This window comes from Colobus angolensis, unplaced genomic scaffold (genome assembly GCF_000951035.1).
Source record: "Colobus angolensis palliatus isolate OR3802 unplaced genomic scaffold, Cang.pa_1.0 Scaffold32, whole genome shotgun sequence".
In the NCBI taxonomy this organism is placed as follows: Eukaryota; Metazoa; Chordata; class Mammalia; order Primates; family Cercopithecidae; genus Colobus; species Colobus angolensis.
In genome coordinates, this window is record NW_012116488.1 from 12,467,842 (window position 1) to 12,493,526 (window position 25,685).

The window sequence follows — 25,685 nt, forward strand, 5'->3', positions numbered from 1 at the left end:
TTCTGTCTCTTTAAAAAAAGTGGTATCAACAAATAACAACAATGGATCTTTTTGCGATGTGTGGTTCTGGTATATTTCTTCCAGTTAAAAAAATCTCCATCATCATCATCAATATTATATGTGAAACTATGGTCTGAAAATGTGTGCAAGGCCCTCACCGCCAAATTCCTGTTGAAACTAAATCACCAATATGATAGTATTAGGAGGTGGGGCTTTGAGAGATGATTAGGTCATGTGGGCAGGGCCCTAATGAATGGGACTAACGCCCTTATGAAAGAGGCCCTAGACACAGCAAAGGCCCCATCTAGGAACTAGACAGCAGGCCTTCAGCAGACAGTCTGCAAAATAAATTTCTGTTGTTTATAAACTACCCAGTTTATGGTATTTTGTTATAGCAGGTCAAACAGACTAGGACATGTGACAAATAATGCAATGATTTAGTAGTGCTGGCACAGACCACCTTCGGAGCAGATAACACACATCACATGTCACCTGCAATGCTGGCCTCTTTATGGTGTCAAGCAGGAGACCAGCTCTGGTAGCCACTGCAGGGTTGACATCCTCCACCGCCGTCAGGAAGCAGCAGAAGGCATGTGCCAGGGAGTACTTCAGCAGGTGGTTTTTGGTCACTGAGTGAATATCCAGAAATCTACAAATTACAGCCACTTTTTCCACTGCAATGTAAAAGAGAAGGCGAAATACGTAAATAAACACACACATACACGCACCACGCATACACATTTATTTAACCAGTCTGAGAACTGAACTCACAGAGAAAAAGTTAACTCTGGATCTCCCATATAGTTTACTTTAAACCCCAACAGGAAAGTCTAATGCCACCATCTCGAGTGTTCCATTTCATCTGTGCAGCAGAGACTGTTTCTACTAAGAGTAGAACTTTTTTTTCCCACGCAGCCTTGATCTAACTCTGGGTTGTCTTTTACATTTTTTTCATGGTCTTTCTCTTTGTTTAACTTTCAGCTATATTTCAAAATATTCCAAATGCCTCTGTGCTTCTTTCTGTGGCCATTCCATAGAAGCTCTGCAGATAACAGAGAGAGGTAGGAGGTGCCCAGCAATCCTGGCTCTGGGTTCAGGTCCCCTACTCTGCTCTTAGTAGGTCCTGGTATGAAATGGCAGACCAAATAGACATTTCCTGGGGCTCATACCCTTACTTGATAGATTTCTAATTATTCTGCAAATCAATGTTAAACAATTCCAGCCACTCTTAAAGCATGGCTTTATAAAAAGTTACAATAGCTAGTAAAGCAATATAGTGCAATGAAAATTAAGATGTTTCAGTATTTTGCTTAAGCCGTTGCGACAGCCTAGAATATTCTTTTGTTTGTTTTGCTTTGCTTTTTTGAGAAGGAGTCCCACTCTGTTGCCCAGGCTGGAGTACAGGGGCACGATTTCAGCTCACTGCAACCTCTGTCTCCCGGGTTCAAGTGATTCTCATGTCTCAGTCTCCCAAGTAGCTGGGACTACAGGCAGGCACCACCATGCCCAGCTAACTTTAGTATTTTTAGTAGAGACAGGGGTTTTACCATGCTGGTCAGGATTGTCTCGAACTCCTGACCTCAAGAGATCTGCCCACCTTGGCCTCCCAAAGTGCTGGGATTACAAGCTTGAGCCACCACGCCCGGCCCACAATATTCTTTCTATTGACATTCTACTATCCTTAGAGAATCTCTGCTGATATTCTGTTTTGTAAAGTCTTCTCTGATCTCCTAGAGAGACCTTTCTATCCCATGAACTCCTGTAAAAGTACCACTTATTTGCATATTATTAATTTACATATAGCATTTGTATGCTCAGAATATGAGCTATCTATGAACATAATATGTGCTCACTATATGACATATTTTCTTTTGTGGCCTTTTATAATTTGTCAACCTCTTACATGCTTATGCTTGGTCTCATTAATTAAACTGGAAGCCTCCTGAGGACAGCAATCTGCTCTTACACTTCTTTCTATTGTTCCCATAGTACCTAGCACATATCTAATTTATTCAATAAATTCACTGATTTGTTTATTTAAATATATATATATATATATACACACATATTAAGCACACATATGTATACCACTAAGAAAATATCTTAGGCACTTGGGAGGAGACAGAAGTAAACAGAAAGAGGAGTCATTCATAACTCTTGACTTCAAAGTTAAATTGACTAAAATAGACAAGACATGTACAACTATAACTAAAATGTAACTTTAGAAAACCTGTAAATCCCTCCAGTGTGGTATAAATAAAATGCTATGGGAGATCTGGGGATACAGAAACCACTCTCCACAGGTGGAGCCTCAATGGTGGCATTTGAAGGTGGATCATGTGGAGGTGGCATTTGTGTAAGGCCTTAAAGGAAAGAGAATGAAAGGTGGAGAGCCCAGAATGGCCCCTGTGTGGATGAAGGGAGGCAGGAAGCAATGGGAACACAGCAACGGTGTGTGTAGAAAGAAGCACAGTAAATGAGGCTGTCTGCAGTTACAGTCAGACCAATTCGAATGGCAGTTTAAGGAGTCTGAACTTTATTCTCTAGGCATTGAAAAAACTCCATTAAACTTTCTTGAGTAGAAAAGTAACATGATCTTGGCCAGGTGCAGTGGCTCATGCCTATAATCTCATAACTTTAGGAGGTCAAGGCAGGCGGATCATCTGAGGTCAGGAGTTCAAGACCAGCCTGGCCAACATGGCGAAACCCCATCTCTACTAAAAATACAAAAATTAGCCGGGTGTGGTGGCGGGTGCCCGTAGTCCCAGCTGCTCAGGAGGCTGAGGCAAGAGAATTGCTCAAACCCGGGAGGTAGAGGTTGCAGTGAGCCGAGATCATGCCATCACACTCCAGCTTGGGCAACAGAGCAAGACTCCATCTCAAAACAAACAAAAAAAAAAGGAAAGAAAGAAAAGTAACTTAACCAGAGCCAAGATTCAGAAAATTAATCCTAATCCCCCACAACATGATGTGCTATCATATATATACACTAGCCCCTGAGATTCCTGTGGGCATTAAAAAGTAAGAACTTTTTGAAGTGGCCATATATTAAGGAACTGAACTAAAGGTATAATAGTTACCTCACTGATGAAACTTCCATTTCTGTGCCAAACTTTTGAGACATCAACCTATAGAACTGTTCTGAGAAGCTGCACTGTGGCATGCCAACCCTGCCTACTACCCCGAGAATGGAACTACTAGCAGATTGGGGTGACAGTGGGCCAGCAGACATGAGGCTAAGAGAACCCTTCCAGGTTCCTTCCTTACCACATTACTCTGATAACCTGCTGCTCTATTTACTAGGAAATTACACCCAAGCTGCACCAGACTTGGTCCCTGATCCCTCAGTGGCAAGGGTATACAGCAGAGATTCTCGAACCTCTTATTAAAAATCTCAATTTCTGCCCCGGCACAGTGGCTCATGTCTATAATCCCACCACTTTGGGAGGCCAAGGTGGGCAGATCACCTGAGGTCAGGAGTTCAAGACCAGCCTGATCAACATGGTGAAACCTTGTCTCTACTAAAAATAAAAAAATTAGCCTGGTGTGGTTGCATGCACCTGTAGTCCCAGCTACTTGGGAGGCTGAGGCACAAGAATCACTTGAACTCAGGAGGCAGAGGTTGCAGCGAGCCGAGATCGTGCCACCGCACTTCAGCCTGGGTGACACAGCAAGACTCTGTCTCAAAAAAAAAAAAAATCTCAATTTCTGGCATCACCCACCTCCCACTGAGATTCTGATTCAGTAGCTCTAGGATGTGGCCAGATAATGTGCATTTTAACAAATATTCCCAGTAACTCTGATGCAAGTAAACTCACAGGTTGACTGCACCCAAGCCAGTGCCTGTTTGGGAGTAAACATGGGTGCAGTTAATCTTTACACTTGGGTAACAGGCATAAGCTGGGTCTGTCCAACGCAAACCCGGACAGGACCACCCTTCCTAAGGACAACTCTGCAAAATGCTGTTATTTTAGAGAGGAAGCTCAAAGCAGAACCCCCAAAGGAGACCAGCAAGCAGAAGAATGCCTTTTAAAAAGAAAGGACAAGAAAGAAGGTGCCCAAAAAGATATCGTGACAAAAAAGATGTGTACCGTGTGACCCAGAATGAATTTTAAGCTAACACCGAGGTACCTGCTTCAAACCTCATCTTCCAGTCTTTGCTGTTGAAATTGCCATTTATGATTGTCCAGAAGATGTCAGCACCATGAGGAAGTGACAGGGCATGGAGGAGAAGAGGAACTGCCAGTGAAGACAGCTGAGAGAACTCGGATTTGACGACCCTCCACAGGCTAGGGAATCAAGGAGAAGCAAAGCGGTGACAGTTATCACAACCTTTCCAGAAAAAGATCCTGTCCTCTTAATTTATGGCAAGCATAGTTACTAGGCGGTGGGTAGGGGTGCTTTTGGTGAAATTACACTCATCAACGAGAAGATAATCCTCTGATAGACGTTTCTTATGCTCTGTCCTCTTAACGTGACACTAGAGAAAAACACTTTTACTTAACATTACATTTTATAACTTAAAAATCTGCATAATGTAAATTCGGTAATATAAGTGAACAATGTAAATAAATGACTGTTCAGTAATATACAAAGTCAAAATTTGTCATGTTAGGATGATGGAGTAATACGTGATTTTTAAACATTTTCTTACAGTGAGCATCTGGGGAGTTTGGTTGGTTTGGCCTGCCCAGCCTCTTATGATGTCAAAGAACAACTCTTTTTCTCTTAATAACAGCCTCTCCAAGAAAGACAGTTCATCAGTCAAGCTCCCCAACCTTCTCTATCACAAGGGGGAACACAAACAGGCTGATCAAAGAACATCAACACCCTGAATAAAGTGATTAGCTAGGAGAAGGTATATGACCGAAGCATGGGAATAACGGAACTCTTATTTCAGGGACTGATATGCACTCTGGGAGAGAGAGGCTCTCTCTCCTTCTGAAACCTCAGGAACAAAGGGCAATGTCAGCCTGCAGCTGCCAATGACCCTCCTTCCCATCTCACAGGGACAGCCTGCACTTAACGGAGAAGCCAACACTTAGTTCCATTCCAAAAGCCAAGCCAGAGCTGGGCTAAGAGATGGGGAGGGAGTGAGAAAGGGGAGGAGGAAAAGACAGAGAAAGAGATCCCTGATAACATCTGGCACCTTAGCAAGTTTCAGCTAAGTTCCTATCAAGTTCTACGGGAATAATTCTGAATATAATATATTTTAGTAATAATACATTATTGTTTCCATTTTTTTCAATTATTTAAAGTATGTCTTTTGGTTGTTTTTGTTGTTGTTTTGTTTTGTTTTCTATTTGACTCCAGAGTCAATATCAGAATCAAAACTACAGTTGACCCTTGAACAACACAGGTTTGAACTGTCCGTACAGGCCCACTTACACACGGATTGTTTTCAATAAACATATTGAACTTTTTAGGAGATTTGCAACAATTTTAAAAAGTTCACAGATGTACCATGTAGCCTAAAAATAGTGAAAAAATTTAAGGAAAATTTATGTCAGCTGGGCGTGGTGGCTCACGCCTGTAATCCCAGCACTTTGGGAGGCCAAGGCAGATGAATCACGAGGTCAGGAGATTGAGACCATCCTGGCTAACACGGTGAAACCCCGTTTCTACTGAAAATACAAAAAATTAGCCGGGCGTGGTGGCGGGCACCTGTAGTCCCAGCTACTTGGGAGGCTGAGGCAGGAGAATGGCGTGAACCCGGGAGGCGAAGCTTGCAGTGAGCCAAGATCACGCCACTGTACTCCAGCCTGGGAGACAGAGTGAGACTCCCGTCTCAAAAAAAAAAAGAAAAGTTGTGTCATGAATGTATAAAATATATGTAGTTACTAGTCTATTTTAACATTTACTACTATAAATTATACATGAATCTATTATAAAAAGTTAAGATTTATGAAAACTTACACAAACATTTACAGACCATACATGGCACCATTCACAGTGGAGAGGAATGTTAAGCAAATGTAAAGATGCAGTATGAAATCATAACTGCATAAAACCAACTGTGGTACACACTGTACTATGGTAATAATTTTGTGGCCATCTCCTGTTGCTATTCAGGTGAGCTCAAGTGTTGTCTTTCTGTGTGAGCAGTTCCTCTCTCCAGTAAATTGCAAATCACAGTAAAAAGTGATCCCTCGCACTTCTCGCATCTTTTTCATTGTGTTTAGTGCAATACCATAAACCCTGAATAGCACCATGGGTCCCATATGAAGTGCCACTAGTGATGCTGGAAGTGCTCCCAGAAAGCAAACGAAAGTCACGACATTACTAAGAAAAGCTGAATTGCTTGATATGTACCATAGCTTGAAGTCTGCAGCTGCAGCTGCTCACCCTTTCAAATACACAATTCATCTTGTAAACAGATGGCATAAACTTACGGTACTGATAAACACAGTATGGTACTGTAAATGCATTTTCCTTATGATTTTCTCAATAACATTTTCTTTTCTCTGGCTTATTTTATTGTAAGAATACAATAAATAATGCATAAAACATACAAAATACGTGTTAATCAGCTCTTTATGTTATCACAAGGCTTCTGGTCAACAGGAAGCTATTAGAGGTTAAGTTTTGGAGAAGAGAAAAGTGAGACACAGATTTTCAACCGCACAGGGGTCAGCATTTGTACCTCCCCGTTGTTCAAGGGTCACCTGTATTTGTGACTTTACAAAGCTCATGTTGCACTGGTAAGAAAGGGGAAGAGTGACACGTGCCATCTCCATTTTACAGAGAACATATGGAGGTACGAGCCACTCCAGTTGGCTGTTTTTCAGAAGGCATACCAGAGCTATAGAATGAAAAGGAGTGATTTTTTAAATGCCGTATGCTTAATCCAAATAGTGGAAGTCAGACAAATAGGGATCTCATCCCAACCCTGCCATTCATGAGCTGTGTACCACATGCAAATTCTCTAAACCTTCGTGTCCTCCCAGTGTGGGCTGTATTAAATGAGATGTGCAGAAAGCATGGCACTTAGTAGGTATGCAGAAACCTCAAGCTGCTACTACCATCATGATGACAAGGATGATGATGCTTCCAGAGCACACAATAGGCCCTAGGAAGAGTGCAAAGGAAAAAGAAGACATAATTTGTGCCCTCATGGAACTTCCGGTTTAGTTGAAGAATGCAAACCAGGCAGCCCTGCTAGAAAACCATTCCCACGACAAAACCCAGGATTCGGCCAGTCCCATTCGGCTTTCCCAGCTCTCTAGGGCAGACTTGTTTGGAAAGAAGCAGAGCATCTTTTCCACAGGTCCTTTCATTGTCCATCATGGTTTTTGTGTCAGGGTGGCACTTTGCGGAGAAAATCTGGCCCTTTAAGGAGACAGCCTGGACTATGGACCCCAAAGGCCGAGTGGGTGGTCCCGTGGTACTAACAGTCCATTTGGCAAGTGTACATTCTGGTGGGTTGCTTTCACAATAAAAAAAAAAAATGTCCATTTTGTATTCCCATGTTGAATTCGTGGAGTGTCTGCCTAACTCTCAGCCCCATTCCTTCACTCCTTTCATCCAGATCTGCTGATGGTCTCGAACTTCACACTGTTCCCTCCATTTTCTGACATGCTGGAATTACAGGGATAAGCCACTGTGCCTGGCCTTAAGATTTTCTCTTGAGAGTCCAGAGTCTCAATGAGTCTGTCTTCACTGGGCCAAATGACCCTCACTTCCCAAGACTTCCTCCAGGCCTCCTCTTAGCAGCCTCTTTCTTTTGAAACCCACGACATTGATGCACAGGGTCCTCTCCCAATTCTTTGGTCAGTTAGGCACCTAGCTCAGTCTTGCTCCTCAAGTAGGCCTCTGCAGATGCTGTCAGTGGATCCAGCCTCGGTTTCATTCACACCTCCTCATCCCCAGTGGCCTCTGTCTTTACTCTGCTGAATGAGACGCTGACCTCCCCTCTATAAGGCTGAGAACACCCAACTTCCCCCCAGCCCCCAGCCCATCCTGACTGAGACACCTCCGCCCTCTTCTCCATACTCCTCTCCCAAATATCAATTCTTCGGCTTCATCTGCATCCAGTCGTAGAATGGATTCCAGAGACAACTGTTTCATCACTCTGGAAACCTCATCCCTCTGAGCTTCCATCATAACCATATCACCAGTCCCCGGTCCTGAATAAACCCTTTGCCCATTTGCTCTCATCCACTCCTAAGCCGCTGAGCACTGGAGGAAAAGAAACCCCAATCCCTACCAACTTGGTCCCCTGCAAACTGGTGCTAGCTAACCTCAGCCGAACCCTAAAGCCTGCATGCTGTCCTCATGTAGGCTGTCTCGTACTCTTTTCCATGTTCCTGAAGCTCCCAATACAACGTCTATCATCCCCCTCTCAGGAGAAGACATCAACACCTAATATTCTTAAGGCTTAAGTCAGCTGTTATAAACTCTCCTTAACACTTTCTCTTTTCCTCAAAATGTATCTTCTTTCAAAGGAAAGGGTATTCTTCCTGTTTTCCACCCGACCCTTTGTTCTTGATCACACACTCTCCTGCCTGCCAAAACTTGGACCCACTAACTGTTTACTTTCTCTGGCCCTTTCCCACTGACCATAAATATGTTCAGATATTCTTTTTTTTTATTTTTATTTTTATTTTTTTTGAGACGGAGTCTCACTCTGTTGCCCAGACTGGAGGGCAGTGGCGTGATCTCAGCTCACTGCAAGCTCTGCTTCCTGGGTTCATGCCATTCTCCTGCCTCAGCCTCCCGAGTAGCTGGGACTACAGGTGCCCGCCACCACGCCCGGCTAATTTTTCTGTATTTTTAGTAGAGACGGGATTTCACTGTTTTAGCCAGGATGGTCTCAATCTGCTGACCTCATGATCCGCCTGCCTCAGCCTCCCAAACTGCTGGGATTACAGGCATGAGCCATTGCGCCTGGCCGTTCAGATTTTCTTTATCCTAAAAATCCTTAATGTCTACTCCCTTTTCTCTCTAAGTATTTGATGTTTCCTTTCCTCTTCTAACAAACCTTTCAGAAGAAAGTTCTGCGTTGTGTGTTTATATTCAGTAAGCCTTTGCAATGTGCTCTTAGCATTCTCTTAAATTTGGGTGTTTCCAAAAATCTCTCTTTTCTCCATACTCATTCTAGTAAAGCACACCTCTGACTCTATTTTAAGGTCTTCCATGGATCTCCAAACATCATTAAATAAAATCCCTATCTTCAAGGCCCTGCATACTTGGGTCCCAACCTACTTCTCCAGCCTCATTTTCCATTACTCCCTTACATCCACACCATCCAGCAAAAAATAAAAAATAAAAAATAAAACAAAGCTTTGGTATCCCCCAAGTATGCCCTGCTCATTTCTGGTCCCTTCTTTCCAACTCTTCCATCTGTTTGCTCTTGACATTACCAGGTTTTACAACATGTCCCACCCATCTCAAGTCTCTACCAATGAAAATTCTGTCGTTATCTCAATGCCCATTCAAGCGGTATTGTCTCCAGAGCCTTTCATCATTCATCATTCACAGAAATGCTCTCTCCCACCTTTGAGCTGTATCAAGCAGTCATTTATCACATTCCCTTGGATTGACAGTGACGTATACATACATGAATATGAATCTTAGTTTAACCAAGACTGTCGAGTTTATATTCATCCTCTCGTGGTTATTATGAAGACCAGCTCTCTTCACTCTCAAACGTAGACAGATTTGAATACTAAATTATATGGTCACCTTTTCTCTATATAGGATTCACCCCTTCCAAACTAGATTGCAAATTCCCTAAGTACCTAGAACAAGAATGTATACAATAAGCCCTCATATTTGTTGAATGAATAATAAATAAATAAACAAAATGAGTAAAGAAAGATAGAGCCTCAATGTGATTTGTCATCAGGTTAACCTGAACCAATCTTTTCCTTTTTTGCTGACTCATTCTCATACATATAAAATAAGGATGTTTCTGATTTATTTCCAGGAAGACTGCAAGAGTTATTTTAAGGTTTTCAGGAGGAAAAACATAGTAAATCTAGGGTAACGTTTTATTATAATTTTCCAAATGTCTCACCAGTCTCTAAAAACTAACTTATCAGATAGCATATGGAGAGATTTAGATATCTATTAGCAGTTGTATTTTAAGTAAGAAGGTAGGTAAGTCCTTACTTAATTATACTAGGTAAATATTAACATTTTTGGGGCATTTTTCTATATTTTCTATATTCTTAAGCCATCTAACAAGTGAAAGGCATAAAATAATTTTTACTTTAACTTTTCTATTTATTCAGTATCTGGCAAATGGAAATTACCATTCCTTGTATTAACGTAGTTTAAATTAGACTAAAAAAGGAAAATAAAAGTAGTTATAGGCAATCGAGCTGTCCTGGCTCGAAAAATAACCCAAACAAGCCAGTAAATCTTAATCTAACTTGAATTTTCACAACTAAAGCTTAATATATAAACAAGCAAAATAAACCATTAGGAAGACATACCTTGCAATCAACATATGGTCCTGAATGTAGGCTAAAAATTGAGGGTGATCTTTTCTGGCAATGTATAAACACTCTCCATGCAGACAAAGAATCTTCAGGCAATTGAGCATATTAAAAAGAATGTCTGGCTCTTCAAACTTAGCCATTTCCTATACAAAAAACCACATGGTTACTAAGTTATCCAAAACAGTAATGCTACCAAGCCAACTATTCAAAGACATCAGAAAATATACCTGGAAAATGGTATATATTAGTCTCAATGTTACTGGAAGCTGTTGGTAGCAAAATTTTCTTTCAGTATCGTTCTTTACTGCTGTGAAGAAATAATTACACAAAAATTAGGCTAACTCTTCATTTCTCCCATCATTCATCATTTATCAAGATCATAAAAACCAACAGGAGTAACAAATTGACATAGAATATATGCAACATTGAGCAATGTTTTTATTTGCTCTCCAAATTAGCATATATCCCTGCTATGATACTAGTGCAGGAAATCTTCTGAATTGAGAATTCTCAGTTTCCATTTTCCACCATGCAGTCCCTCATGAATTCAGATGTCTTTGGCTCCCTGGAGCTACCCCTACCCAGAGACATCTGCATACATGATGGACTGCACAGTGCTGCTAGTTCTGTTAGTTCTGCTGCTCCCTGAAGGGACTTGGAACCTGGCTAGCTACGCCTTCCTAATTGGAAGGGAGATATGCAGGTATGAGAGGTGTTCGGCCAGGCGTGGTGGCTCATGCCTGTAATCCCAGCACTTTGGGAGGCCAAGGCAGGTGGATCACTTGAGGTCAGGAGTTCAAGACCAGCCTGGCCAATATGGTGAAACCCATTCTACTAAAAATAGAAAAATTAGCAGGGTGTGGTGGTGGGCACCTGTAATCACAGCTACTTGAGGGCCGAGGCACGAGAATCACTTGAACCCGCGAGGGTGGAGGTTGCAGTGAGCTAATACCGTGCCATTGCACTCCAGCCTGGGCAATAGAGCAAGACTCAGTCTCAAAAAAAGAGAGAGATAGAGAGTTGTTCAAGTTGTACTACCAATTAAAGGGGTTTATCCCATGGATTCTCACAAAAAGAGGCGCATTTTGAAACAGCTGAACATATTCAGATGAGAACAACTACTCATTATTTTCACCCTCTCGTGAGGATCTCTAAAACTTTTGCCCCCATACTGGGGGCAGCAATATATTATATGTGAGGCATGCTAGAGAAAAGAATTCACAAGTTAACCAGACGCAGAAACTAATGCAGAATGTGTTAAAATCACCATTACACATTTTGGCAATCCCTAGGATCAGAGGCAATGGCAGTCAAATTCTCTTGGTCTAGATACTGAAAAGTCCATTGGGAGTCTCCCACCTGAATGTATTTTAAATGCTTGTCGTAAGTACTTGACTGTTTTGTCTGATGTGAACGTTTTCAATACATTTTTGGTGGTGGACATATCTGACTGCTATAGGAAATAGGGCCAGGCCTCAAGATGGGAAAAACGGAAACACACTAGAAGGGAGGGGAAGCCTCTGAACATGTGTCGACAGAGCACCCCTGAATTCTAGGACAGCAGAGCTCCAGATCACCACCTGAAGGCCCGCAGAGCAGAAGCAGGAGGGAGACTCTGAACAGCAGGGAACCCCGGTCTTGGAAGAAAGAGAAGAGGGGCTCTCCTGAGGAGACAATTTATAACTGCATCCTGCAAGACAGCAGAGAGCCTGACCAGGAAAAGAGGCTAAAGCTGCCACAGGAGCCTGGAGGAGCATGCAGGGGAGAACAACGCATGTGTTTTAATAAGTGGACTGTATAACAATTCAGCAAGGAAAAGAAAAACATTTAAAAATAAATTGCTGGCCAGGTGCAGTGGCTCACACCTGTAATCCTAGCACTTTGGGAGGCTGAGGTGGGTGGATCACTTGAGGTCAGGAGTTCGAGACCAGCCTGAACAACATGACAAAACCCGTCTCAAAAAGAAAAAATTAGTTGGGCATGGTGGCGGGCGCCTGTAGTCCCAGCTACTCAGGAAGCTGAGACATAAGAATTGCTTGAACCTGGGAGGTGGACGTTGCAGTGAGCCGAGATCACACCACTGTACTCCAGCCTGGGCAACAGAGTAAGACCCTGTCTCAAAAAAAAAAAGAAAAGAAAAAAGAAACTGCTTAGTTTTAACCATTGTTCCAATACAATATTGCATAGAAATAAAAGCAGCAGTTAATTGATCTGTGTGCAAGCTTAGGTTTGAAAAATATATTTGCATAGAAAGAGGACAGGCTATTGGATCATGTGTGAAGTCCCAGCTTCCCTTAGGTATGAAAGCTTGAGAGAAACATAACTGCAGGCCTGGGCCCTGGCTGCTGCAGCACCTAAAACAAGTTAATTAATCCTAAACTAAACTAGAAGACCTGGGTTCTAGTCCCAACTCTGCCATTAATTAGTTGTTTCCAATTCCCAGGTCCCCATCCCAGGGATACCCAGACTTGGAGCTGGGGAGTGGAGCTTTTGTTTGTGTTTCTGCTTCTCAGTGACTCCGACGTTCCGTTACAGCTCTGGAATCATGTGAAATACGAAGTACAAATTGTGAATGAATAGTAGGAGTGACATGACCAGGGGCAAGTCATTTAACCCATCTGGGATTTATTTTCCTCATCTGCCAAGTGCAAAGCCTAAATAAACTGGATCAGCAGATTGTAAACTTCTTTTCTGCAGAATATTTTGTTTACAGAAAATCTTAGATTTCCAGCACATGGCCGGGTGCTGTGGCTCACGCTATAATCCCAGCACTTTGGGAGGCTGAGACGGGTGGATCGCTTGAGCCTAGGAGTTTGAGAACAGCCTGAGCAACATGGCGAAACCCCATCTCTACAAAAAGTTTTAAAAAATTAGCTGGGCATGGTGGAGCATGTCTGTGGTCCCAACTACTCAGGAGGCTCAGGTGGGAGGACTGCTTGAGCCTGGGAGGCCAAGGCTGGAGTGAGCCACAATCACGCTCTCCTGCACTCCAGCCTGAATGACAGAGCAAGACCCCATCTCAAAAAAAAAAAAAAAAAAAAAAAAAAGAACCCCAACATACGAAAGAGAGCAAGTCATCAGAATAATCTGGCAGAAGCAAGGTGGGGAGCCTGATGGGTCTTTATATTTTGCCCTCCTCTTTCCCCCAGGGGTTGCCCCAATTGAGGATGTTCCAAAAGAAATCACACCGAGCCTTTACAGCTCCAAGAAATGCACACTGAAAACCAGAGAACCAGACAATCTCAGGTATTCCTTCAAATTCTAAGGTTTACGACATGAAATAGTGTGAACTGAGATATTCATACACAATTCACTGTTCATATGATCCCTGGAGAAGCAGTTAGTTCTGACCAAAGACTTTGTAGGGTTACTTTAGTCTGAATAAGACACCTCCACAGTTGCAATGAACCCCAGAAAACAGTCCCCTAATAATATCTGCTGCTCATTGAAGGAATGATGCCAAGCCCATGCCACCCGATACTGGAGTGGGCTTCCAGGAGTAAGCTTTTTTTTTTTTTGAGCAGAGTTTCACTCTTATTGCCCAGGTTACAGCGCAATGGCGCGATCTCGGCTCACTGCAACCTCCGCCTCCCCAGTTCAAGTGATTCTCCTGCCTCAGTCTCCAAAGCAGCTGGGATTGCAGGCATGAGCCACAACACTTGGCTAATTTTGTATTTTTAGTAGAGACAGGGTTTCTCCATGTTGGTCAGGTTGGTCTTGAGCTCCCGACCTCAGGTGATCCACCTGCCTCAGCCTCCCAAAGTGCTGGGATTACAGGCGTGAGCCACTGTGCCCAAACAGGAGCAAGCTATTCCAACTCTTTCGGATCATGGATGCAGGAAGATTGAAAAGCTGCCCAGATCTGCCCCAGGTCTCATATAGATCCCCAGAGTGCCACCATCCAGAGCTAGAAATCAGGCTTTCCCAGAGGCACGTGGGGTCACATCCTGAAATCCCTAAATGCCGTCATGTGAAAGGAGCTAGAGTACGATTCCTGAGCACGTCTGCCATCTCGCTTGCCCCCACTGCATCCACCCAAGAACCTTGAGACAAATGAGAAAGAGGCCACTCCCCAGTCCCAGCTAAGAGCCAACAAAGTAGCCTCCAAGCTCAACCTGCACAGCCCAACCGCCAGAGCCCCATTCTTCTATCCAAAAACACTCTGCTTTGGCCAGATGCCCTGAGTGGCTGTCAAGATTGTCAGCGCCCAGCCTTGGTCCACAGAAAACACCATGCATTGTAAGTAGGGAAGTGATGAGTTTTTATTGAAAATTGGCACCTACTGCCAGAAAGATGCTCAGGGAACTGGGTTCTATGGGAACTGTAATGGATCTGTTCACTTTATAATCTGCTGGGAAATGTTCCTCTGCACAAGTCTATACTAAGGAAACCACGTCTGAATTTGCCCAAGTCGATATTAAACCAAGAACCCAGTGATTTGAACATCAGGCCCTGTGCACACAGTACACTCCCCAGCAGTCAGAGCACACCTACCAGCACGTTCCACAGGCTCCGTGCGATTGCCTGGGTTCTCCCCATGCTTGCTTGAAGGATTCTCCTCCTCCTCCCCTTCAGGGCCTATGATAAACTCTGGTCTGGAAGAAAGGAGGCTATCCTCAAGGCTGTCTGTGGGCTCCTGAAATAAACAGGACAGGCAGCCAGGTAAGCAGCCCTGGAGGGGTGTCAGGAACAGTTTGCTCAGCTCAGCAAAGCTGGACTGCACACCTGCTGTGTCCTGGGCCCCATGCTGCTGAGGCCAGAGGCCAAGGCACCACACCCCAAAAGACCTCGAGCTTATTGCCAGAACAGTGAAAAGAAAGCTCTATCCACTATTGCTGAAACATTTTCTTTCACTTCAAATATATATAGAAGATCAAAAACATCATTAAATCTTCCTAGGCCTGCTTTCTCACCTCAAGTCACTCCCAGCCATGTGCATGTTATTCAATAACAGGACTTAATTAGGAAGGAATAATAAGGGGTTCACAGAACTATATTAAGATGCAAATGACTGGGCACTGTGGCTCACGCCTATAATCCCAACACTTTGGGAGGCCGAGGTGGGCGGATCACAAGGTCAGGAGTTCGAGTCCAGCCTGACCAACATGGTGAAACCCCGTCTCTACTAAAAATACAGAAATTAGCCGGGAATGGTGGCACACACCTGTAATCCCAGCTACTAGGGAGGCTGAGGCAGGAGAATCGCTTGAACCTGGCAGGTGGAAGTTGCAGTGAGCTGAGATCACACCACTGCACATCAGCCTGGGCGACAGAGCAAGACTCCATCTCAAAAAACAAGATGCAAATACTGGCCAGGTGCACTGGTTCATGCCTGGAATCCCAGTGCTTTGGGAGGCTGAGGCAGGAGGATTGCTTGAGGGCAGGATTTGAGACCAGCCTGGGCAACACAGTGAGACCTCATCTCTAAAAGAATGTTTTAAATTATCCAGGCATGGTGGCATGCCTGTGCCCAGTTACCCAGGAGGCTGAGGTGGGGGGATCCCTTAAACCCAGGAGTTCAAGGCTGCAGCTATTCATGGTCCCACCACTGCACTCCTAGGTGACAGGGCAAGACCCTATCTCTAAAAATAATAATAATAATAAATAAATAAATTTTAAAAAAATTTAAAGACACAAATACTGGTTGTCCAGGGTAGTCAAATTTTTAGGAGCGAGAAACTGCTACAACATGTGAGTTACAGACAGCAAGGTATGGCAACCCAAGTGTCTGTCAACAGCTAGCTGGAGAAACAATTTAAAAATGCATACATTTGGCCAGGTGTGGTGGCTCACACCTGTAATCCCAGCACTTTGGGAGGCCGAGGAGGGTGAATCACTTGGGCTCAGGAGTTCAAGACCAACTGGGCAACATGGCAAAACCCCGTCTCCACAAAAAATAATTTAAAAATTAGCCAGGCATGGTAGTGGGTGCCTGTAGTCCCAGCTGCTTGGGGGGCTGAGGTGGGAGAATCACCTGAGCCTAGGAGGCAAAGGTTGCAGTGAGCATGACTGAGCCACTGCACTCCAGCCTAGGAGACTGAGTGAGATACTCTCTCAAAAAAAAAAAAAAAAAAAAAAACTACAGTATTCATTGTCACTTAAACTTTGTAATATAACTTTGTGATAAAAGTTCTTTCAAGAATACTAGCAATGCATGAAACCATATGAATGGAGGCACTACAACCCTCACTCAAGCCACTTAATAGAATTCTGTATAGTGTGGCTCCAGTTTGTATCCCTTTCCAAGAGCCCGAGTTGGTAGAAGCAATGGGAAAAGTTTCTTTTAACATAGTCTCACGTATAACCCAGCATGGAGTCTAAGATGATGCTGGAGGAAGACTCCATTACATCAGCTACTGCAGTCTTTAATGCTATTATACATAGGTCATCTTGTTTCTTCAACTGCTTACCACCAGCCGGCTTTCTTCTTTGGGAGCTAGTCTCTCCAGGAGTTCACAAGCAAGCTGATAGCAGAGGATACTAGACTGACATAAGTTGCACTCGACTGCTTTTTCATCCTTCTGGCAGGTGTGGGATCCCCCCCAGGGGGCTTGGAAGACATTGTTTATAATAGAAATAATGTCCTTTGATAAGCTGTGCTCTAAACCCATCGTGATTCCATCATCTTGTAACTCCATCTGGAAGACATCGAAAAAAGGACACACACACACACACATACAGGAAAAAAAAAAAGAAGAAGATGAAGGAGTTTGGTCCATTTGTCCAATATTCCATTGGCACACTACTTGGGGATAATTTTCACTAACTGACAGCAATATTGAATTGTTTAAAGACAATATAGGCTTCAAGACCATGAATATACATTGCTGTCCATGCGTTTTTCTAGAAGGAATATAAACACAAGACGAAGCAACCGGAATTATTTTAAAAATCATGTAGGACATTTAAAAGAGAGCTGTTGTTGTTTTTGGCTCGTCGGTTTGTGAGATTTTACACATTTTAAAAATGCTCCTCCTCACCTAGAATCCAGATCTTGGTTTCTAAATACCATGAGCTGCTAAAAGGAACCAGGGCTCCTTGGAGAAATGGCTGAATTCCAGGGCTGGGGCTAGGAAAATATAAGATGAGCCCGGAACATCTTGTCGCACCAGAAATTAAGGAAGAGTTCACGGAATGATGTGGACGTGCCAAAAGAACACAGGAGCCAGCTTGAAAAGATTCCCACTGGCCAATTGTGGAACACGAGCATCAAGATACAGAATCACAGTGACAGATTATAACCCACCAAATAACATAAAAATCCATGGGCACTGCGGGAGCAAGTAGATAAATAAATAAACACACAAATGGGAAAGAAGGAGAAACTATTCCATCAGTAGAGTACCAGCGAATACATTTAGAAGAAATGATGGAATTGGAAAATTATCACTTGACTGTCACGATAGTAATAATTGATGAATCATCCATTGATGCTAAAACTAGTGGATGAAAGTCTGATAAATAAATAGGAAATCCATAAGGTATTTACAAATTACTTATTAGTTACAAAAGGGAAAATAGTGACTTTATCACAGAAAAATCTGGCAGATTTTGGTCACTTGGTTAAGGTGACCAAAGTTATCATCACAGTAATGGGACATTATTATATCTTATGCCTGCTGACATGATGCATTACAAAGGACGTAACATCACATCTGTGGTCTTCCTACCAAAAAATGCATGACCCAAATTAATTCATAAGGAAGCATCAGGCAAACTCAAATCGAGGGAAAGTCCACAAAATAACCAGACCATACTCTTCAAAAATGTCAAGGCCCCATAAGTATAGACACCCAAGAGGTACCCACAAAAATTTAAAGTTTTTTTTTTTTAAAAAGTCAAGGATGTGAAAGATAAAGACGGAGGAACTGTCCTAGATTAAAGAAGACAAAGGAAACAGTACATATAATTGCAATGAGTGCTTCTAGATTGTTCCTTAATCAAAGCCAGGCTTTCTTCTCTTGCTATAAAGATATTACTATTATTATATCAATTTTTAACATTAATAATTTCTGTAAGTTATATAGTAGTACTATAACACTATTAATTTCCTGATTTTGATAACTGTACTATGTTCATGTAAGAGAATGTCCTTATTTTTTAGAAAACACACTCTGAAGTGTTTAGGGATAAAAGGACATCATGTCTGCAATTTAGTCTCAAACAATCTATTAAAAAATTAATGCATACACATGCAGAGAAAGAGAGAGAAGCAGATGTGGTAAATGTTAACATCTGGAGAACTGCAGGGAGGAGTATTTGGAAATTCTTTATAGTATTCTTGTAACTTTTCTGCAAATCTGAAATTGTTTCAAAATAAAAGGTTAAAAAGAAATGTTCTCATCAAAACCTTTTTAACTTCTCTTTTAAAATTAACTTTAAAAATCAATGTATAAAATATATTAAAATTAGCTTCATCACTATAGAGTTGTACCTTGCCCCTCCCAACAATAGTATCATACTTTTTGTTCATGCAATTTATTTAACAGAATCAATTCTAATGACGCTAGGGTGTTTCTAAAATTCAATCCATTCTCATGTCAACATCACTGCAGATATTCACATAAGTAGTTTTCAGACTCTCTGGGAAATCCCCAAAGGAGTTTGCAAAAGGTCTTGGGTGATGCTGCATCATTTCGGTTAAGTGTGGAGATGCCCAACACATGGAAAGAACTGCTGTACAACGCTTTCTCTCATTCTTCACCTCTGAACTAAAGGAAGCTCATGCTTCAGCTACCTGCTTCAGGAGAAGATCAAACATGAGGATGAAACAATTTAGATTCATTTCATCATCTTCACAATCAAAGTCAATAGTCCTTCCTCCTGGGTGTCCAAAATTCTTGAAAGGGCTACGAAACGGACTACGCATAGGACTCCGAAACGGACTCTGGAAAGGACTATGAAATGGACTGAGCATATTGTGCTGAACTCGTCGACCAGGATCAGAGGCAACACTCACCTACAAGAAAGAATGGCAACACAGAAATGAACTCACAGAAGCTCAAATGGCTGTGTAAAATATTTGGGGACTCTATGGAAGGTATTTCCAACTGTTACACTTATTTCCTTCCTTAACCGATAGCATTAGTACCTCCAAATACTAAGGATTCTCTCAATATATAAAAACAAAATATAAAACCACTCAAACTTCCTAGTTGTCAGGAAGTGACATCAACATGCTGAAGAATGAAGGCATCTGACATTACATTTTTCAACCCATCAAACATGTCCATTTAGACCAGATTGTCTGAATATACTGAAAACTGTACCCTGGAAAATGAGAATTTACAAAAGTAAAATATTGCAAGATAATGTTTAGAATCAGAAGCACAGAATCTGAGATTGACACAATTGGTTAAAAGATGGTCTCTGGGGATTACAAGTATTAAACTATTATGGGTCAACAATATATGACAAACCTTTTATACTGGTTATTCTCCATTTGTCCACTCAACCCCCACTCAGACCTTTACTACCTCCTTGGCCCTACTCTATGCCCAAGAAGTCGTGGACTGAGTCTCCTCTGGCTCCCTTGCTGCCTAGCTTCCAGCTGGGTTAAGTCAATGGTTTTTATTCTTTGGATGCTTTTTGTCATTGTTTTGTTTTGGGACAGAGTCTTGCTCTCTTGCCCAGGCTGGAGTGCAGTGGCATGATCATGGCTCACTGCAGGCTCGACCTCCCAGGCTCAAGCAATCCTCCCACCTCAGCCTCCCAAGTAGCTGGGACTACAGGCATGCACCACCAGGTCCAGCTAATTTTCTGAAAATTTTTTTTAGAGACAAGGTCTCATTATGTGGCCCAGGCTGGTCTCTAACTCCTGGACTCAAGCAGTCCTCCCACTTCAGCTCCCAAAGTGCTGGGATTAGAGGCATGAGTCACCAAACCTGGCTGGGTTCAGCGAATGGGAGGCACCAGCAGAAGTCCTGAAAGCTGGAGGAAAGAAAGGCAGAAGTATTTCCCCTTCTCCCTGCCCACTTGGGTGCTACATCTCTGGGAGCATCTCTAGCACTCCATAACTTCTCCAACCAGCCCTTTCTTAGAGTTCAGCTCCTGTTTGGTACTCCAGGAACTCTCTCCTTTGTTCCTTCAGTCCTGGGGGTGTAAGGACTTTCTCCTGGACTGTTCCTGGACTCTGAGTGCCTTGTCCACCATACTGCTCTTTTAGCTCCTTTAAGCTTTCCCATAACACTTTAGGCAGAATCTCCATTAAAGTCGTCATTTAAACTATCTGGGATAAATTCTGAATCGGGACCCTGACTAACACATCTGTACATCACTCTCAAATCATATTTCTCTCTCTTTTTTTTCTTTTTCAATTTTTATTTTAGAATCAGGGGACACATGTGCAGGTTTGTACAAAGTTATATTGAGTGATGCTGAGGTTTGGGATATGATTGAACCTATCACCTAGGATATTTTTCCATCTTAAAAATCTTTGTGGTCACCACAAAGCTCTTCAAACACCATTTTTAAGGTAAAGAGGAAGATTACCCCATTAAGAATCAGAACACCCAAGCATTCACAGTGTTATCTGTAGGAAATCACTTCACTGCACTGAACATCAGGTTAGGCAGTTGTAAAATGAAGATAATGAGTTCTTCCCCGGCTGCCTCACACAATCCTGTGATATTGTTTATTGTGAACACATTGCACAGAATAAAGTGCCACACAAAGGAATGTCATCTTAAAGGTTACGGAAGAAAGAAATAAAGTATAGATGTTTGGCAGCTGGCTCCTATCAGGCAGATGACAAAATAAGTAATGATATTCTTTAAAACGATGAATACAAACCCATAATCATGTTCCATTTTTTAATCCCTAGATATCAGGTGGAATGGCTGGAGGCCTGTGGCAAACAGTGGGGGAAATTTTGTAGAGAGGCTTGACAAGGAAAGAGTGGTGAACATTTTCTGCCAACCACCCAATAAGAGTCAACCTTTCCACAGCTGCTCACGGCCTGAGAACAGCAGCACATCAGCAGAGACTCTATCAGGCCTCCATAGAAAAATAATCAAAGCTGTCCAGCAGTTTGTATACACTTTAGACCAGACTATCTTGACTTTTCTCATCTACAGTGATGCAAAGGGGTCAAGAAAGTGGGCTCAGTTGGTTCACAGTGACAGCATCCCTCACATTCACCACTAGTTGATCGTATCTTCCCAAAAGACAAGGAAAAAAAATCATCCAAACTCCTGCCAAACTCCTCACCCCCAAAGTGAAGCACTGATCTGCCTAGGAGCTGGTAAAAAATTCTTATTCAGCAGGAGACTCATAAAAATGGAATGTTACCAAAAAGCTACTCTTTTTCATCAAGGCAGAGAGCTAAAATTCAAGGCAATTAAAAAGAAAATGAAAACTCAGTAACTTACTGATTATATACTATACCAAACAAATGTGACTATTTAATGCACTTAAAAGATGAACACAGCAAGATGGGAGGAAGACACATTTTTGGTTTCTTATGACAGTACTTTCAGGCTTAGGATAACTGACAAGGATTTTCAAAATTTTAAAAAGTAAGGCAAGAACAAATGTGGCAATAATTACCCTTCGAGATGCAAGGTTCCCCGCCAGTTCACTGACTCTTGATTTTCTTTGATTTGCCAGCTCTTTGACCGAATTAACTCCATCAGAAAACATACTTATTAAGAGTTGAAGTGGAACCATGATATCTAACTCCGATAACACCTAGGGGAAAAAAAGGCATATATCCCCCAAAAAACACATGTAAATTTTAAAACTCAAAAAAGCTACATTTAGCCTTCTTTTTCCAAAGCAAATTATTGAACATGAGGATATTTAGCCTTGCATGTATTCTATCAACACAGTCATCCTCCAACTTTCATACTAAGAAAATCAAAGTTATCATTGAACTTTCTCCTTTCCTCACCCCCAGCATCCAATAGGTCACCAAGTTCTTTCTACTAACACTTCTCAGTTTCTCTTGACACTGTACCCCACTCTCCATACCCACCGCTAATGCCTTCGGTCCCCACCTTTCTCCTGGACTAGCACTGCTTCTCCAGTCCATCCCCACTCTGATCTCAATGACCCATCCCATCTTGCTGTCTGGTACAACTTGGTGTCAGTCTGGGCCCAAATCAAGTCACCTTCTCTGTCATTAATTTTCTGGAAAAAAAATCCATCCCTGTTCTCTGCTTTCTTAACCTTTATACATACCTTTATTAGAGCAATTATTACTTTTTCTTCTGTTTAATTATCTAATCCTATCCCTCCCACTGAGAGCTGCTTAAAGAAAGGAAGTATGCAGAAAGGACTATTTCTGGTCCCATTTTTATTCCAGTGCCTATTCCAGTGCCTGGCCCATGGGAGCTCTTGCATGTGTTTCCACAATTAATTATAAATGAGTCAACTCTAACCACTATAGTGTCCACTCTATCCTCCAAATAGACCAAGGCTGGAAAACCTCCTTCAGCTGCAGCACTCTGTCTTATAAATCAAGGCTGGATGAAAGCCCAGTCCGTAAAACGTGTAAATGTTGCCGCTGTAGCTGTACGGGGGACAAAGCTGTATGGGCTCATCCCCAAGGAGACCAGTGTAAGGGCTGTGCAACTGGGTAACTGAGGCAACATCCAGCCATTTGTAAGACTGGCTTTCTTAAAAGGAGAATTAGCTTACTGAAATCCATTTGGGAATAAATGGTTAAAATTGTAAATCCCAAAGTTGACTTTCTTTTTTTTATGAGACAGGGTCTCACTCTGTTGCCCAGGCTGGAGTGCAGTGGCCTGATCATAGCTCATTGCAGCCTCGATCTCCTGGGCTCAAGAGATTCTCCTGGCTCAGCCTCCCAAGTAGCTGGGACTACAGATGTGTGTCACCACATCCAGCTAATTTTTGTATTCTTTGTAGAGATGGGCTTTGGCCATGTTGGCCAGATTGGTCTTGAACTCCTGAGCTCAAGTGATTCACCCACCTTTGCATCCCAAAGTGCTGGGATTACAGGTGTGAGCTGCCGAGCTGGCCCAAATTTTGACTTTTAAAAAAATGGTCTCTTTACTCTTTGTCAAATGTGAAGAATATTGCTCTTCAGTTTCGAACCCAGAAAGGCATCTTTACAACTTGAAGAGCTTATGGAATCCTATCCTTGCATGACACAGAAATGTATCTGTACCTGTAGTTAACCTAAACATTGATTCTGTCCTCATTGTCTAAAACTGCCCAAACTTCATATCAGGTATTCAAGTCAATTTAATAAACTTTAATTGAATATCCACTTTCTTTTTTTTTTTTTTTTGAGACAGAGTCTCACTCTGTTGCCCAGGCTGGAGTGCAGTGGTGCGGTCTCGGCTCACTGAAACCTCTGCCTCCTGGATTCAAGCAATTCTCTGCCTCAGCCTCCCAAGTAGCTGGGATTACAGGCACCCGCCACCATGCCTGGCTAATTTTTTGTATTTTTAGTAGAGATAGGATTTCACCATCTTGGCCAGGCTGGTCTTGAATTCCTGACCTTGTGACCCACCCACCTCGGCCTCCCAAAATGCTGGGATTACAGGCATGAGCCACCGCACCCGGCCCTGAACATCCACTTTTAAATACAAAGTATGTGCTATATTCTAGGTGGAGAGGATGAAGAGGTTTATAAATACAGAAATGAGTAAGACCTGGCCCTTGTACTCAGGAGGTTGTAATCAGGTGGAGAGAGAGACAAAAACTGTGAGACAGAAATAGAACCAAATTCACACAGAGAACCTGGGAAGATGAGGGCTTGAAGTAGCAGAAAACTTCACATAGGGGATAATTTTTGAGATGAACTTTAAAAGGTAGGTTGGAGTTCACAAATAGAGACACAAGAGAAAGTCATCCCAGGCTGAGAGAACAGCACGAACTAGTCACTAAATCCTTCCCCATCTTTCCAAGTAAATGATCTGTTTAATATCAAAGATTTAGCAGAATCCCACAAGACAACTATTATACTTTTAATAGCCATTGATGGAAAAATACAAAAGGACCTCAAGCTACTATGAATTCAGTAATATTATTGCACAATTTATATATTTATATGTTATTACCCACAACTAGAGCAATATATATTTGAAATTTACTCATTTATCTATGCATAGGAGATATTCTTTCTTGGCAAACACAGGGACTTATGAACTCTTTGCTACAACTCCCACCCCCTCGACCCAGGAATCTAAAGCTTGTAAGCTAAGAATTATTTCCTAAAATGATCGAAAGTATTATTCACTTACATGAAGCCATAGTAAAGCTTGCTCCTGCACAGATGAGGGGTATCCTGTAAACCGACAACTAATAAAACCAAACATCTCCTCCATTGAGAAAGGCAGAGGACAGAGTTCAATGTCAAACATTTTGCTGGAAAGCAGAGCAACACAAGTAAATGACCAATGGGCATAGATCGGGTTCTACTAATGCCACCAATGTCATTCTAACTATTCCCTATTTGGAAAGCCAAGTCTTTTAAATTAGTTTGTGTTCTGAACTGTTATCAGCATGTTTCACTTTACTATAAGAGAAGTTTGTCACTGAAATAGAGGTCTTATAAATAATTCATATGGTTGTTAATAACATTACTGTTCTTCTTCATATTAGTTTTAACAGAAGGAATTGCATTTCTAAGGCATTAGCATTGCTCCCTAGCATCTAAAACAGTTTCCCTTTGGACTTTCCCACCACATCCCACCAATTATAATTATATTTGAAAATTTCAAAATAAACAAACATCTGTTTTTATCTATTTACTATTCCACAAGAACAAAATCTTTTTGGGACAATGCCAAATCATCTTCGGTTGAGGTATTGCAGCTATTTCATGTTGGGACTTCAAGTTTCTCTACAGGGTTGTTAAAAAGTAAATGAGATTATATCAAATGCTTAGTAGGGTGACAGGCATACAGTACATGCTCAACAAACATTAGGTATGATTATAATTGCAGTGATTTCATTAAACTACTTACCCACCTTAATACTTCCCTGAATTCTTTTAACTGATTATCTGGGACTTCCGTTCTGATGGCTTCCAGCCATTCCGGCATAATACACTCCCAGACAGATTGACTGATCACATTATAGGGGATCAGGCAGAGGATTCGATTCAGACCTTCCTTCAGCTGAGTCACTGTGCTACAGGACTTATCCCAGTAGCCACCAACCTGAAGGGGTTTCCACACCCACAGGGGAAAAGAATGAAACACACTGGTTACAATTATACTCAAGGACTTCCTAAGGCAACGGGTACAGAGAAAGGCCACAATCCAT

General features: G+C 42.2%; 1 protein-coding gene across 2 annotated transcripts in view; it reads right to left on the reverse strand.

Annotated features, from left to right (window-relative positions):
• UNC79 (unc-79 homolog (C. elegans)) overlaps nucleotides 1-25,685 on the reverse strand; it is a 357,370-nt gene that overhangs the window by 110,426 nt on the left and 221,259 nt on the right. For both annotated transcript variants that reach the window (XM_011951565.1, XM_011951564.1), the window contains exons 15-24: nucleotides 25,389-25,579; nucleotides 24,659-24,782; nucleotides 21,993-22,133; nucleotides 19,183-19,404; nucleotides 16,856-17,083; nucleotides 14,940-15,081; nucleotides 10,673-10,752; nucleotides 10,440-10,588; nucleotides 4,132-4,289; nucleotides 493-674 (exon numbers count right to left, since the gene is read on the reverse strand). In XM_011951565.1, coding sequence (XP_011806955.1) covers nucleotides 493-674; nucleotides 4,132-4,289; nucleotides 10,440-10,588; nucleotides 10,673-10,752; nucleotides 14,940-15,081; nucleotides 16,856-17,083; nucleotides 19,183-19,404; nucleotides 21,993-22,133; nucleotides 24,659-24,782; nucleotides 25,389-25,579 — 1,617 coding nt within the window. The remainder of the gene's footprint in view (nucleotides 1-492; nucleotides 675-4,131; nucleotides 4,290-10,439; nucleotides 10,589-10,672; nucleotides 10,753-14,939; nucleotides 15,082-16,855; nucleotides 17,084-19,182; nucleotides 19,405-21,992; nucleotides 22,134-24,658; nucleotides 24,783-25,388; nucleotides 25,580-25,685) is intronic.